Here is a 14664-nt window from a genome sequence, read left to right as displayed (position 1 = left end):
GACCCTTCAGTCGGCAGACCGACACTCCATCCACTGAGCCAAACAGGACAGGGCGTGTTTTTCTAGTTTTGATATATATTTTTATAGCTAAACTAGAGGCCCGGTGCACAAAATTCGTGCATGGGTAGGGTCCTTAGGCCTGGCCTGCGATCAGGGCCAATCAGGGTGGATCAGGGCCTTCCATCTGCCAGTCAGGGCCCTCCTTCGTTTGGCGCCACCCCCTGGTGGTCAGCGCACGTCATAGCAAGCGATCGAACTCTCCTGGTGGAACTCCTGAAGGGACACTTTGCATATGAGGCTGTTATGGATAGAGAAGATAGATTGCCCCCAACCAGATTATATCTATTTAAAGCTGCAAGAGGCTGTATCCATTTAAGCTGTAGGGACCTCCCCTCAAGCCCTTTCCCAGGTAGAGTGTTTCCAAATTTCTGAGCCTCAAGCTGGTGGGTAAAAAAAAAAAAAAGGGGGGGGGGAGTATTTTGAGATACCTCTAATTTGTATTTGTTTTTTGAAGCTCCTCTGGGCTCATTTAGCTCCTTTGTTTCTAGGAACTACGCAGCCCGGTGCAGCATCCTGTCAGAACACTGTGCTCCGGCCTGGGGGCTGGGTTTGCTGCTTGGCTTCCAGAGTGTCGGTCACTGATACTCCCAGAACTCTCTTCCTGCACACACCCTGTTCCTTCTCTCTTTTTTTGTTAATCCTCACCTGAGGATATTTTTCATTTATTTATTTATTTATTTATTTATTTTTTAGAGATCGTGGAAGGAAGGGGTGGGGGGGAGAGAGAGAGAGACACACACACACACACACATCAATTGGCTGCCTCCCACACACGCCGGGATCAAACCTGCAATCAAGGTAAGTGCCCTTGACCAGGAATCAAACCCATGACCCTTGGTTAATAAATCACTGTATTAACCTTCTGTGCAAGGGCCTATGCTCTAACCACTGAGCACAGCAGCCAGGGTTCCTGTTCCTTCTCACTGGCCATCCAGTCACCTATTCATTCTGTGGTTTGGGGTTTGGCTAACGCCCAGTTTCACTAAGAGAATTTTCATTTTTGTTTTCCGTACTGTTTTTGGGTAATTTCTGGGGTGAAAACAGGGAAAAGATGACCCTTTTGTCCTCAAATTGAAAATTCTAAAACAGAGGCAGGTGTTAGCATCACCCATCACCCATTTTACAGATGTAAACACTGAGGTGGAGGCTGGTCTTCCTGTGAGAAAGTGATCTCGTAGTCCTGGTTCCAGCTCTAACCCAGGTATTTCCCTCATGATCTGAGGCAAATCACTTCTCTCAGGTCTTAGCTTGCCCACCTGTAAAAACCAAGACACTGTGACTTTCAAAATGTCTTAGAAGGAGCCCAAAGTTCCTCTGAAGCTGACAAAGGGAGGAATGGAGGGGAGCGAGAGGTCATGGTGGGGGTCTGCCACCAGAGACCTCAGCTTTTTACCGGTATTGACATCACTGACTTATGCCTGCGATGTATTTATGTATGTATGTATGTATTTATTTATTTATTTTAATTGATTTTTTTTGAGAGAGAGAGAGGAAGGAAGAGGGAGAGATAGAAACATCGATGCATCAACATTGATGGGGGCTGCCTCCTGCATGCCCTGCTGGGGATCAAGCCCAAAACCCAGGCATGTGCCCTGACCAGGAATCGAACCCGGAACCTCAAACGCTGAGCTGCATTGCCCTGGCAGAGATTTATTTTGTTAAGAGGGTAATTGATGGGAAGAAAAAAAAAGGAAAATCACTGTATTAACTCAGATGTTGCAAGCTCATGGACCATAGGCCCGACCAGCCCGACCAGCCCGACCAGCGTGGTTCAATGGTTGAATGTGGACCTATGAACCAGGAGGTTTGATTCCCAGTCAGGGCACATACCCAGGATGATCAATGATTCTCTCTCCATCACTGATGTTTCTATTTCTCGCTCCCTCTCCCTTCCTCTTTGAAATTAAAAAAAAAAAAAAGTTTTAAGAAAAGAAAGTGGGCCCTCACCAGTTTGGCTTAGTGGATAGAGCACTGACCTGTGGGCTGAAGGTTCTATTCCAGTCAAAGGCACAGGGTTGCAGGCTCGATCCCCAGTGTGGGGTGTGCAGGAGGCAGCAGATCAATGATTCTCTCTCATCACTGAGTTTTCTATCTCTCTCTCTCCATCTCTGAAATCAATAAAAATATATTTTTAAAAAGTAGCCTGATCACATATTTCATTTAATCCACAAAGGATGTTTTTTCTTTTTTTAAAATTTATGGATTGATTTGAGAGAGAGAGAGAGAGAGAGAGAGAGACATCAATTTATTGTTCCACTTATTTATGCATTCATTGGTTGATTCTTGTATGTGCCCTGACCAGGGATTGATTGATGTTTCTATCCCTCTTTCCCTCTCCCTTCCTCCCTGAAATCAATAAAAATATATTAAGAAAACAAACAAACAAACATCAATGATGATAGAGAATCATTGATCGGCTGCCTCTTGCACACCCCCTACTGGGGATGGAGCCCACAACCAGGCATGTGTCCTTAACTGGAATCGAACCTGAGACCCTTCAGTTCCCAGGCCGATGTTCTATCCACTGAGCCAAACCAGCTAGGCAGCATTCTTTTTTTTTTTTTTTTTTTAATATATTTTATTGATTTTTTACAGAGAGGAAGGGAGAGAGATAGAAAGTCAGAAACATCGATGAGAGAGAAACATCGATCAGCTGCCTCCTGCACATCTCCCACCGGGGATGTGCCCGCAACCCAGGTACATGCCCTTGACCGGAATCGAACCCGGGACCCTTCAGTCCGCAGGCCGACGCTCTATCCACTGAGCCAAATCGGTTTTGGCAAGGCAGTATTCTTGTATTATTCTTGTATTATTTTCCATATGTATTATTTTTTCCTTAGGAGCAATTGTAAACCGACTCTTGCCCCAGCCTGCATTGGTGCTCAGAGGTATGCATTTCTGTTGGGGGGATGGCCCGGAGCAGAACTGCTGGGTGACCGAGTAAGTCAGCACAGACTTCCGCTCTGGTGGAGCTGGCAGATTCCAGTGACGGTACCCACCTACCTCCACTAACTACTGGGAATTTCACTCGCCTGCCTTCCACCCGCGTGATTACCCGACAGGGCCCCAAAGGCATTGGGGTTTGTGACTCCCAAGCCTTCAACAGCTTCTTTGAACTCCTAACCCTTCTCTCCTTTTCTGAAAAGAGTGAAGAATGAATGGCTCTTCGCCGGGGTACCCGCTTCTCCCTCTTTGCAATTCTTGGTTGGGAATCCTTTATTTCAATATTCACGTCTTCCTCCGGGCTGAGACCTGGAGGTGGGGCAGGAGTCAGCCAGACCTGGAGGGGGTGGGAGTGGGAGGGAAGGACCAGGGAACATTCCAGGCTGGGGGGAGGCCAGGTCACATTTAAGTTTTCTGGAGGCCGGAGGGAGAAAGAAGAAGAGAAGGTGTCCGCACTGCCTGCCGAGGGGCTCTCAGAGGGGAGGGGGGTGGGCTTCGGGCGTCCCCGGTCCAGACCCGGAGGGGCCAGGAGAGCACAGCCGGCTTCCCGGAGGAAGCACGCCCCCCGCCCCCGCCCCCGCCGGCCGGGAGGCCCCGGAGAAGTGCCCGGAGGACTCAAAGAAGTTGGTCTTGATTGGCGGGTGGGAGAAAGGGATGAGGCTGGGGGAGGGGAGAGAGGTGTGTGCGCTACTGTCATGTAAATAGCTCCTCGGGGCAGGGCGGCTCCGGGCCGATTTAAACCTCCCGCACCTGGGCGGTCCCAGTCTCCGCGCGCCTTCCAGCCCCGCCACTTCCCTGCGACCGGCTCCTCGGACCTCCCGCGCGGCATGGCCCCCAAACGCCAGTCCTCGCTCCCGCCGCAGGCGAAGAAACCCAAAGTGCCTGCAGCCCCCAAGCCGGAGAAGAAGCCGGCCCCCCCGGACGTGCCGAAGGGAGGTAGGTGCCCGCGCCGCGCTCGCTGGGGAGGGACGGGGTTGGCGGAGACCGACTTCCAAGTGATTTTCTCCCCCTGCCTCGTCTCCTTCCATCGTCTGAGCTGTGATCCCGGGTTCCCCTGGCGGGATTGCAGGCACAGGGTCGCGTGGATGAGGCTTCTCGGGAGAAAGAGCCGAAGGGGGAAGCTGGGAGACCCCGAGCACGTGGGAGCTCGTCCCTGCCCCCACCCCACGCCAGCACCTACTCCCAGCTCCTCTACCAGCCCCCGGGCTTCCGGGATCCCCGGCCTCGGGCCGTGCCACCGCCGGCCAACCTGAGGCTGGGGGAGACTCGGGTGACCCTTTCCTCTCTCTCACCCGCCACAGCCGCGGGATCCTTAAGTGTCCCGGCGGTCCTACCTCCAAAACCTCGCATATCCCTCCACCTCGCTTCCCTGCTCGGCCGCCGCCGGCCCACATTCCGGTTACCTCCTCCTCCTCCTCCTCCTCCTCTCGCTTCCAGCTTCCTCCGCCCTTCCAGCCGCGCAAAGCCAATCACGTGACTCCCCGGCTTAAAACCCTTCCTCTTCTTGCTTTCCCATTGCCCCGAGGTGTAGACTGAGATTTCCAGGGCCCCGCCCCTCGGGTCCCAACCCCCACCTCCCACCCCGACCTCTCCATGTGCTGGCTCCCCCTCCAGCACCGTGTGCCTCTGTTCACCTCTTGGGGCTCTGTTCTCTCTCCGTGGAACCCTGACCCCCACTTCTTACCTCTCCTTACCTGTGCGAGTCTCCTTGTTGCCCAGCTCTCTGCTGAAAAGTCGCTTCTTACCCGCACACAATCTCCTTTGAGCTGCGGCTGCTGGGCTAAGAGTTCCCTTGTTTTAAAAGACAAACATATTTTTATTGAGTTCAGAGAGGAAGGAAGAGGGAGAGAGAGACAGAAACATCAATGATATGGGAGAATCATTGATTGGCTGCCTCCTGCACGCCCCCTACTGGGGATGAAGCCCGCAACCCAGGCATGTGCCCTTGACCTGAATGGAACCTTCCGCAGGCCGACGCTCTATCCACTGAGCCAAACCGGCCAGGGCTAGGAGTTCCGTTTTTTTGCCCTTGCAGCTCCCGGGGTCACCCCAGCGTGGCCCTTACATCAGTACTTTGTAATTGTGGGTTTCATGTCTGCCCCTCGCCCCATTAACCCTTAACTTGGAGGTGAGGGCTGCGTTTTGCAGACACACAGCTTGGAGCTGGGCACGAAGTGGATTGTTCTGGTGATTAGGCCTCCCTGCTGGAGCGGGGGTGTGGGGGGGCCTTCATGGGGGATGGGTTTGGGTAGGTGGAAGGCAGGATGGCATCGTCCTGGGAAACGTGACCACGGGCTCAGTGGGGAGGGGCTGGGGCTAGGGGTCTGAATCTCCCTAATTTGCAGACTTGGCTGAGGTGGAAGGAGCAAGAGTCCTCATCCAAGTGTTCCTAGGGATGTGCTGGGGGACAGGCAAGCCTCCTGCCCAGGGTGGCAAAGCTGAAGGCCGGGGTTTGAAACCTGGCTTTATCTGGCTGTGACCTTGTTGGGCAAGTGACATCACCAGTGTTTCTTTTCTCCTGTGTGACATGGGCTCAACATTTACCCAGTTCTTAGGCTGGTTGTGAGGTGGCTCAAATAGAAGTGAACCACGTAGGACCCTGACTGGCACAGACTCTGGGCTCCTGAGATGGGTCAACTCCTTCCTACTTGTGAGCAGCACAGTGTAGGCGAGGGCTCCAGGTCTCCTTCCGCTTAGCATCTGACCAGGAGCTGCACCACAGTCATCCAAACCCAGACGACAGCTCATGCCACTCCCTGGGCACTGATCTGCCAGGCACTGTGCTGCGAAGCACTTCTCCGCCCGTCAGCCCTCACAGCAGCGCGGTGGGTAATAGCCCCATCTTGGAGATCAGAGAGAGGAGGCTCAGAAGTGGGTGTTTGTGTGTTGGATTTCCTCTTCATCCTGGGACGCTGCGGCACTGTTGGGAACACCAACATCTCTCTGTTCCAATACTTAAGCCATGGGCTTCTCCTTCAAAGAAACAGGGAAGGAGGAGAGGGCGGAGTTCTGAGTGAGGCCCAGGAGTGTGTTGGAGCCACGAAGAGGGCACAGTGGATGAGTTATCTCTTGGTGTGTCCAATGCCACTCCCTTATTTACTGGAACTTTTGCCCTTTTTCTTTCTCTTCCACTTCCTAGTGTGTGATCTTGCATTCATTTAAAAAATTTTTTTGCCTTTTTATTGAATTTTGGGTGACACTGGTTAACAAAATGATACATATTTCAGCTTCGCATGCATCTGGAGTGCAGTGAGAAAGGTCTGGAGGAGGAGCAGGCTGCTCCTAAGGGCTGGGGTTGTTGAAGGCTCTGTGGAGCCTCTGCAGATGCCTGGGAAACAGGTAGATCGGCCACGGAGGGGATGCTGTGGGTCACTGGTACCTACCTTTGAACATGCTTTGTGTAGCTGCAACCCTCAGCACAGTGTTTTTCAGGATGTTTCATCATGAAATCATTTCAGTGGCGTGCACCCTGATCTAAAGAAAGAAAATAGAAGATTAAGGGCCACATCACACTTAGTTAAGGGGAAAGCATTGTTTTGTGTGTATTTGTGCGCCGGGTTCTTGATGTCAGTTGCACCTCTACTGTAGGTCATGCCCCAAATGGAAAAACTCTGTGGAAGAGCAGGCGCTTGCTCTCTCCTAGCCTGAGTGAGAATCTTGGCTCTGCCACTTGCATAAAAAAATTGCATTTATCTGTGCAGTAAGGATATTGATACCTGCCTGTGTGTCATGAGGACTGAATGAGAAAAGGCATGTGCTTATCACAGCCTGTGATCCAGGGTCCGTGCTTCAGCAATGCTCTGGAGCCTGGTATTCTTTCCAACTCAGTAACATCACAATGGTGGCAGGAAATTGGCCATAGTGAGAGTATGTATATACCACCAGAATCAGCAAATGCTGCAAATCAGGGGTTTTGGTGTTTTGTTTTGTTTTTTCTTCTTCTCTTCTGGGATCTGGTTGTCAAACATTTAATAATACTTCTTCCTTTTACACCTGTGCAATTGGGGTAGGTATGGATGGAGCTGGACTCGATTGAGATTCAGGTTTGGAAGGGAAGGATTAGATGAATTTCTGGGTTTTTGAGTGAGTCCCCAGAAGATATTTGTATTCTATACCCATGGACTGGATGCCAATTACTTAACATTTATTGATCACTTCACCACGGACTATCTTGAGCAATAAAGAAAGACACTGTGCTTGTTGGAAGGCAAATGATCCAATCTCAAATTCTGATTACAAATGCCCAGGGAAGCTTTTTAAGGTCCATGTCTAGGGGCCCTGGAGGAAGGAGTAGAGTGAGGTGCATTTGCGTTACCTAGAAAGCATTATTTTAACAGGAGCGCCTTGGCCCTACTTAATGGTTCAAGACCTGGCCTCTAAAGCAGGCCTTTGTTGGTTGGCCCTATCATCTGGGACAGGGCGAATGAATGCAACACCTTTCTATTGGTCAGTTGTGTGGCCTTAATGAGGTGCACGCTGCACTTTGCCAGGAACGGGCCCTAGGTAGGCTTTCTTGCAAGCATCAGGCACAGGTTGGGCCAAAAGGATCCACTTCCCTGCCTTCAGAGGACTTCTACTTCAGTTCGGCCCTGTTTAAATGTTACCACTTACCCATGTCCCATTTGTCAGCCTTCTTTGCATTTTATCATTTTATAACAAATAGGTTGGGAGGGGATGTGACTTGCCCAAGGGCATACAGCCTGCTGGGCAGAACTTGCACTTTTTAAAAGCCAGGAAAAGGCCCTGTGAGTGAACTGGACAGCTTAGGGCTTTGCAAAGCCCGAGTGAGTAAAAATAGCAGTTTCCCCATCAGGAAGGTAGGATGGAGGCGCTCCCTTCTCTCCCCCACGGAGGGATGCCCTAGCCTTGTCCCAGGGCGCAGAGCCTGGGGTGGATGCATTTCTGGGTCCCCATGCTACTACGAGGCCTGCACTTCTGGGGGGCTGCGAACTCCCCTCCGCCCTGCGGAGAAGGGAAGCCGCTTCGCCACCACGTGATGCGCTCGTCCCGGGGGCCTGCGCGCGGCGCGGCAAGGCCCCGCCTCTGGCCGCTGCGCGCCGTAGCGCGCAAATGTCCCGGGTCGGGCTGGAGAAGGGGAAAGCGGGGGAGGGGAGCGCGGCGCGGGGGGCCGGCCCCGTACGTCGCCGCGTTCCTTCCTCCCGCCTCTTCGCCAGGCCCTGTGTCTCCTCGCCGAGGCCCCGCCCCCTCGTCCCGGCGCCCCAGCCAATGGCCGGGCGGCGCGAGCCACTCCGATCGGGGGTGGGGCTTGCGCGCGGGCCTGGCGCGCCTGCGCAATGCCGCCCGCCCCTCGCCGAGAGGAGGAGGTGGAGGAGGAGGCGACTCGGGGAGAACGAGCAGCGAGCTGGATCGCGGAGCGTGAGTGAAGGAGCCCAGCCGCTGGCCCGCCCGCCGCCGCCTCCCCTCCGTAAGCAGTAGCCCGGGCCGGGGCCCGGCACGCTGCCCCAGCCTCTCCCTCGTCGTCAGGCCGCGAGGGCAGCGCGCGCGAGGCAGGGGGAGGGAGAACGAGCGGCGCGGGAGGAGGCGGCCGGACCGAGCGAGCGCCCGCGCGCGTGTGGCGTGAGGGGAAGCCGCTGCCCGCCCCCTTCGCCTTCCCTTCTCTCCCCCTCCCCGCTCCCCCCCCGACCGCGGAGCAGCACCATGTCGGCGCCGGCGGCCAAAGTCAGTAAAAAGGAGCTCAACTCCAACCACGACGGGGCCGACGAGACCTCAGGTGAGGAGCAGGCGAGGCGGGGGCCGGCCCGCGCCGCCATCTTCGCCGCCCGCCCGGCCCGCAGGCCGCCGGTGGGGCCCCGGGGGCGCTGGGCGGACGGGCCGGCGCGCGCCTCGGCGCCCTTTTTTGTGCGCGCGGGGCCGGGGCCGGGGTGGCGCCGCGGCGGCGGCGGCGGACGGCGCTGCGAGGCGGGGGCGCTGCGGCCTGTTCGGCGCGGGCGGAGGAGACCCCCCCCTTCCTCTCCCCCCTCCCTCGCTCTCCTCCCCCTCCCTCCCTCCCGAGAAGCCTCTCTTTATTGTGCTCCGCCATGATGCCTCGCTCCCATCAGCCGCCACCGCCGCCACATGGTGCGGCCGGACGCGGCCCCGCGCCCGGGCCTCGGCGCGGCTGGCTCTTTGCGCCCGGCCCGCCGGCGGCGGCCCCGCGCCCCCACCCGGAGGCCAGCCCCCGCGCGACCCCCTGCCTCGAGCTGGGTCGGGGTGGGGGCGCGGGGAAGCACGCGGCCCGCCGCCCGCTGGGCCCCGGCCGCCGGGGAGGATGCTCCTGTCGCCCCGGGCGCTCCCCACGTGGGGCGGCCACCCGGCCGCGGCCGTGCGCTGAGCCACCTGGCGGGGCGGGCAGGGTGCTGGGGTTTCTGCCGTGGCTCCTGCAAAGCCTCCCGCCTTCTCCGGGAAGGGCTTCTCGGCGGGGGGCTGCGGACCCGGGATGGTGGCCGGAAACGAGCCGCGCGCACTCGGGGCCCTTCACGCCCACTTAGTTTATAGGTTTTGCGGTCTCTGCACGACAAAAGGGCCGCTTTCCCGCAGCGCGCCTCCTTTTCTTCCTCCTCCTGGGGCTCCCAGTTTTCTGACTTCAGGCTTGACTCCCTGTAAGTGTTGGGCCCTCTTGAGATCAGCCCGCCTGGAATGGGGCTGGAGGGGTGAGGAAGGTCAGATACGAGTCTCGGGGTGCGCCTTCTAAAGAGGGAAAGTGGGGGGTGTGCGATGGCCCGTGTGCAGGGCCCTGTCTGTGTTGCAGTTGTAGGGACTGAGCGGTATTTTCGGCTTCCTATTCAGAGCGATGCTACCGTTGGATGGAGGCGCGGGGTCCTGGTTTTTGTTAATGTCATGAGTTGCTTTCCATAGTTTACTTAGCAGCTGGTGTTAGTCTATTGCAGGTATATAATGTGATGAATAATAAACACTTAGGGATTCCTGAATAAGGTGTATTCCTTGCCTTTCTTAATAGAAACTTTAACGATTAGTCTCTTTGTAATGTAACTCCTAAAAAGTGCTTCAAGCATTTTGAATACCTAACAGATAGCATGATTTGTGAATTGTCTTTGAATTTGTCAGCTACCTGCATGAACACGTGGAGGGCATGCCTTGTAGGCAGTTTTTGTGTGTGTGTGTGTGTGTGTTGGGTTTTTGTTTTTTTACAGCTTTATTGATATAATTCAAGAGACTGTTCATCAGGAAAGGTAGATAAATATAAATGCTTCTAATTAATATTGAGTTTTATGCATCTTTTTCTTGCAGAAAAAGAACAGCAAGAAGCGATTGAACATATTGATGAAGTACAAAATGAAATAGACAGGTAAGGTTTTTCTTAATTTCTAGACGTTTTCTGAAACACATCTTATGGTGATATTTGAAACTGGTCAAATCTCTATCCACTGGCTAAGTGGAGATGGTTATGATAGCGGAAACATGAAGTCTGTTATTTTTCTGTGAAATATTGTAATCACCAAGAAGCTTTCGATGAACGTACATTGACTTTGTAAGGTTGCATCTCCCTTCAAAGGCTGCGAGTTGTCTGAATTGCAGTGCATAGACTTCTGACAGTTTAGCTTTCTGGCATCAGTGTTGTTCTGACTTGATTAGCAGTCTTTCCCCCCTTGATCTGCCTGAGGGACACCGAATTGAAGTAAATGGTACAGCGTTACCAAAATGCTCGGTTTGGGCACCTAGTTAAAGAACTGCCCATTATTGAGTGCCTAACCCAGATCAAATTGCCAACTTAGTTTTGACTTGAATTTAATATGGGTACAAAAATCTAGATGATTTGGTTTATTATAAATGTGTACTTTGCCCTTTTCTAAAGCTAACAAGAGTATATATTCTGTAGTCTCAGCCATTTTTGTATTTGTCAAGTACCATCATTGTTAACATGTCTTTTCATTTGCTTCAGACTTAATGAACAAGCCAGTGAGGAGATTTTGAAAGTAGAACAGAAATATAACAAACTCCGCCAACCATTTTTTCAGAAGAGGTCAGAATTGATCGCCAAAATCCCAAATTTTTGGGTAACAACATTTGTCAACCATCCACAAGGTATGTTATCAGCAGCATTACTAAAGGAGGATGTCCACTTGTTAAGGAGTAGAGGAACCTTGGTTGAGGACTTGGTCCAACATGTTGGTTACACATAGAGGTTGAAACACTGAGAGGGGATGCTTATAATTAATGTTTTCTGTCTATTCAGAAGAGTCTGTATTCTAACTCAGGATTTGTCTTCAATTGATAAAATGATGTTGCTAGCTCTGACACTCTGAGCCATTTGGTTTTCAGTTAATGGATTTATGAAACCAAGATGCTCACTAAATTAGGAAAAATTTTAAAGTGCTTTAACAAGCACTTGAGTTACTTAGTGCTTGCTGTTTAATACTCATTTGGCTTATAATTTGCTGGTCTAGTGTCTGCACTGCTTGGGGAAGAGGATGAAGAGGCGCTGCATTATTTGACAAGAGTTGAAGTGACAGAATTTGAAGATATTAAATCAGGTTACAGAATAGATTTTGTGAGTATCAGTAACTCTTGTTTGCCACTATGGATATTTTAACTTGATCTTTGGTTAGAAGAGCTGTTTGTATTGATTTCTAATCTTCTATCTCTTGTAGTATTTTGATGAAAATCCTTACTTCGAAAATAAAGTTCTCTCCAAAGAGTTTCATCTGAATGAGAGTGGTGATCCATCTTCAAAGTCCACTGAAATCAAATGGAAATCTGGAAAGGTATTTGAGAAATTGTTTGGCAAAAATATTTTGTATATTTTGGTTTAGTTGAATCAATTAACAATACTTCGTGCTTTGATAATGTGTTATGCAAATCCTTAAAATACAAGAAAAATTCCAATCTGGCCAGGGTGGTTCAGTTGGTTGAACTTCGGCCTTTGCACCAAAAGGTTGCCGGTTGGATTCTCGGTCAGGGCATATACCTGAGTTGCAGGTTCAACCCCCCAGCAGGCATGTCTGGGAGGTAACCGATCACTTTCTTCCACGGATAGAGGTTGCTCTCTTCTCTCTCTTCTCTTCTCCTCTTCTCTCTTCTTCTCTTCTGTCTTCTCTTCTCAGCATGTCCTAGGATGAGGATTAAAAAACAAAACAAAAAACTGCAGTGTGTTAAAGTCAATACAATAGTCTGGAGCTCTCATAACTTGTGCAGTGCAAACTTTTATAGAAATTGACTAGTTTTTGTTTCTTAATTTATGATCGAGCTCTTCCAATGCCATGCCATTTCCCAAAATTCATTTATTCCCACATTTAATTAGTAAATATCTTTTAAATAACACTATATTGGACTGGTTGTTAAAGTGGAACTAATTTAGAAAAAGCCAAAATTAAATGATGGTACCTTTTCAGGAAAACCTTGTCATACAAAGTTGACAACAATCTTTCTAGACCTAGAATTCTAGGGCCTTTTCTCTTTATATTTTGTAATTTCTCATAAATAAGAATAATAGTTTGATAATATATTGATGTACATTTTTTGTTCTCCTTTGTGTTAAAATCTTGCTGTTTGAATTATGGGGGACTTAGGTTTTGTAGAGAGCCTACATCAAAAGTTCTTCCATCTTCATTTAGGATTTGACGAAACGTTCAAGTCAAACACAGAATAAAGCCAGCAGGAAGAGACAGCATGAGGAACCAGAAAGCTTCTTTACCTGGTTCACTGACCATTCTGATGCAGGTGCAGATGAGTTGGGAGAAGTCATCAAAGATGACATTTGGCCAAATCCATTACAGTACTACTTGGTGAGTTGAGTGGTCTATTATTCAAAGTTTCACTTGTCTTATTTGTTTGAAAATGAGTTCTTAACATAACTCTTGGTTTTTTAAGGTTCCTGACATGGATGATGAAGAAGGGGAAGGAGAAGAAGATGATGATGATGATGAAGAAGAGGAAGGGTTGGAAGATATTGATGAAGAAGGGGATGAGGATGAAGGTGAAGAAGATGAAGATGATGATGAGGGGGAAGAAGGAGAGGTAAGTCCAGAAAGATAATCTTTGAAGCCATGTTATTTTAGAGGTTATATATATTGTAAAAAGGGACTGACTCAACTAATTATGGGAGGATTTGTAGAAGAGATAAGCTATTTTGTTGTACAAGATTGGGAGGAATTTTGATGAGATTGTATCAGTGATTTTTAACTTGTTCTGCTTTTGTGGTTAGTTTTATGACCACACAATCCTGTCCTTCCCTAACCAGTACTTTAATGAAAGTGGTATGGATAGTGCAGCTGGTCATATTTGGAGAAATCTCCCAAATAACAAATTTACATGTTTTAGATTCACTATAAAATTCTTAACAGTCAGACTGTGTTTTGGATTATTTGGTCTGAAAGATGTCTAGTGATTTAGTTAGTGCTGAAAAATTAATTTATCTGGAATAAAATCACTGGGTCATTCAGCTAAGATTTGAGCATAGGTTGTGATATATAGGTCTATAAAATTAGATTCTTCATCATGGTTCCTATGAATGTTGGGAAATGACTTTAGAATTAACCCTAAAGATTAATTGCCTGCTTTTTCTCCTTACAGGAAGATGAAGGAGAAGATGACTAATGAATACTGATGGATTCCAACCTTTTTTAATTTTCTCCAGTCCCTGGGAGCAAGTTGCAGTCTTTTTTCTTTTTCTTTTTTCTCCCCCTCTTGTGCTCAGTCGCCCTGTTTTTGAGGTCTCTCTTCTCTCCTTTACACCATGGTTCTCACCTTATTTGGGGGGGGATGTACCTTGAGCAGAATACAGCGGGAAAAGAATCTTTGCCCCTTTCTGTTCCAAATTCATTTTTATCCCTTCCTGTCTCAAGAAAAACTTAATGGAATCAACACCACCGTGCTCTGTGGGAAAAAAGAAAAACCTTCTGCTCCCTTAGCTCTGCTGGGAGCTGGAGGTGGCTAGGCCCCTGTGTAGTAGTGCATAGAATTCTAGCTTTTTTCCTCCTTTCTCTGTATATTGGGCTCAGAGATTACACTGTGTCTCTATGTGAATATGGACAGTTAGCATTTACCAACATGTATCTGTCTACTTTCTCTTGTTTAAAAAAAGAAAAAAAATTTTTAAAAAAAGGGGGGTTATAGAAGGTCAACAAAGGGTGGGTTTGAGATGTTTGGGTGGGTTAAGTGGGCATTTTGACAACATGGCTTCTCCTTTGGCATGTTTAATTGTGATGTTTAACAGACATCCTTGCAGTCTAAGATGACACTTTTAAAATAAAATTCTCTCCTAATGATGACTTGAGCCCTGCCACTCGATGGGAGAATCAGCAGAACCTGTAGGATCTTATTTGGAATTGACATTTCTCTATTGTAATTTTGTTCTGTTTATTTTTAAATTTTCTTTTTGTTTCACTGGAAAGGAAAGATAATGCTCAGTTTTAAACGTTAAAAGTGTACAAGTTGCTTTGTTACAATAAAACTAAATGTGTACACAAAGGATTTGATGCTTTTCTCTCAGAACAGATTTCAAGTTTGACTCGTATAACGTATTGTCAAACTTTGTCAACTCCATATTTTATACGCACTTTGCAGGATGATCTCAGGGCTATGTGGACTGAGTAAAGGGGTTTGAATCAGTGTATTAATGTCTCCATAGCTGCGAAACATCATGAGTACAGTTTGTTATCAGTTTCTGAAAATTTTCAGATTATTTGGAATACCAGATTGCTC

The 14664-nt window shown here is 49.5% G+C and overlaps 1 protein-coding gene across 2 annotated transcripts; it reads left to right on the top strand.

Annotated features, from left to right (window-relative positions):
* The first annotated feature begins 3793 nt into the window (after positions 1 to 3793).
* Positions 3794 to 14433, top strand: SET (SET nuclear proto-oncogene). 2 transcript variants are annotated; one of them, XM_070430529.1, is made up of 8 exons: positions 3794 to 3939; positions 10252 to 10309; positions 10904 to 11046; positions 11409 to 11512; positions 11613 to 11726; positions 12576 to 12746; positions 12832 to 12978; positions 13534 to 14433. In XM_070430529.1, exons 1-8 carry the CDS (start codon positions 3831 to 3833, stop codon positions 13555 to 13557), a joined length of 870 nt encoding a protein of 289 aa, XP_070286630.1. In that variant the 5' UTR covers positions 3794 to 3830; the 3' UTR covers positions 13558 to 14433. The 2 variants fall into 2 exon arrangements, with proteins under 2 accessions (XP_070286630.1, XP_070286631.1); XM_070430530.1 differs by lacking the exon at positions 3794 to 3939 and adding an exon at positions 8342 to 8734.
* The last annotated feature ends 231 nt before the right edge of the window (positions 14434 to 14664 follow it).

Source organism: Myotis yumanensis, unplaced genomic scaffold (genome assembly GCF_028538775.1).
Source record: "Myotis yumanensis isolate MYYU_CA2020_CCGP unplaced genomic scaffold, mMyoYum1.0.hap1 SCAF_12, whole genome shotgun sequence".
NCBI lineage: Eukaryota > Metazoa > Chordata > Mammalia > Chiroptera > Vespertilionidae > Myotis > Myotis yumanensis.
The sequence above is the reverse complement of the archived record's forward strand: the minus strand, read 5'-3'. Positions and strand labels throughout refer to the sequence as shown.

Excerpts from the sequence above, each read along its gene's own strand:
- SET (XM_070430529.1), top strand. The coding sequence starts at position 3,831 with ATGGCCCCCAAACGCCAGTCCTCGCTCCCGCCGCAGGCGAAGAAACCC. Across the intron at positions 10,310-10,903 it reads GTACAAAATGAAATAGACAG|ACTTAATGAACAAGCCAGTG; the intron begins GTAAGGTTTTTC and ends CATTTGCTTCAG. Across the intron at positions 11,513-11,612 it reads CAGGTTACAGAATAGATTTT|TATTTTGATGAAAATCCTTA; the intron begins GTGAGTATCAGT and ends TATCTCTTGTAG.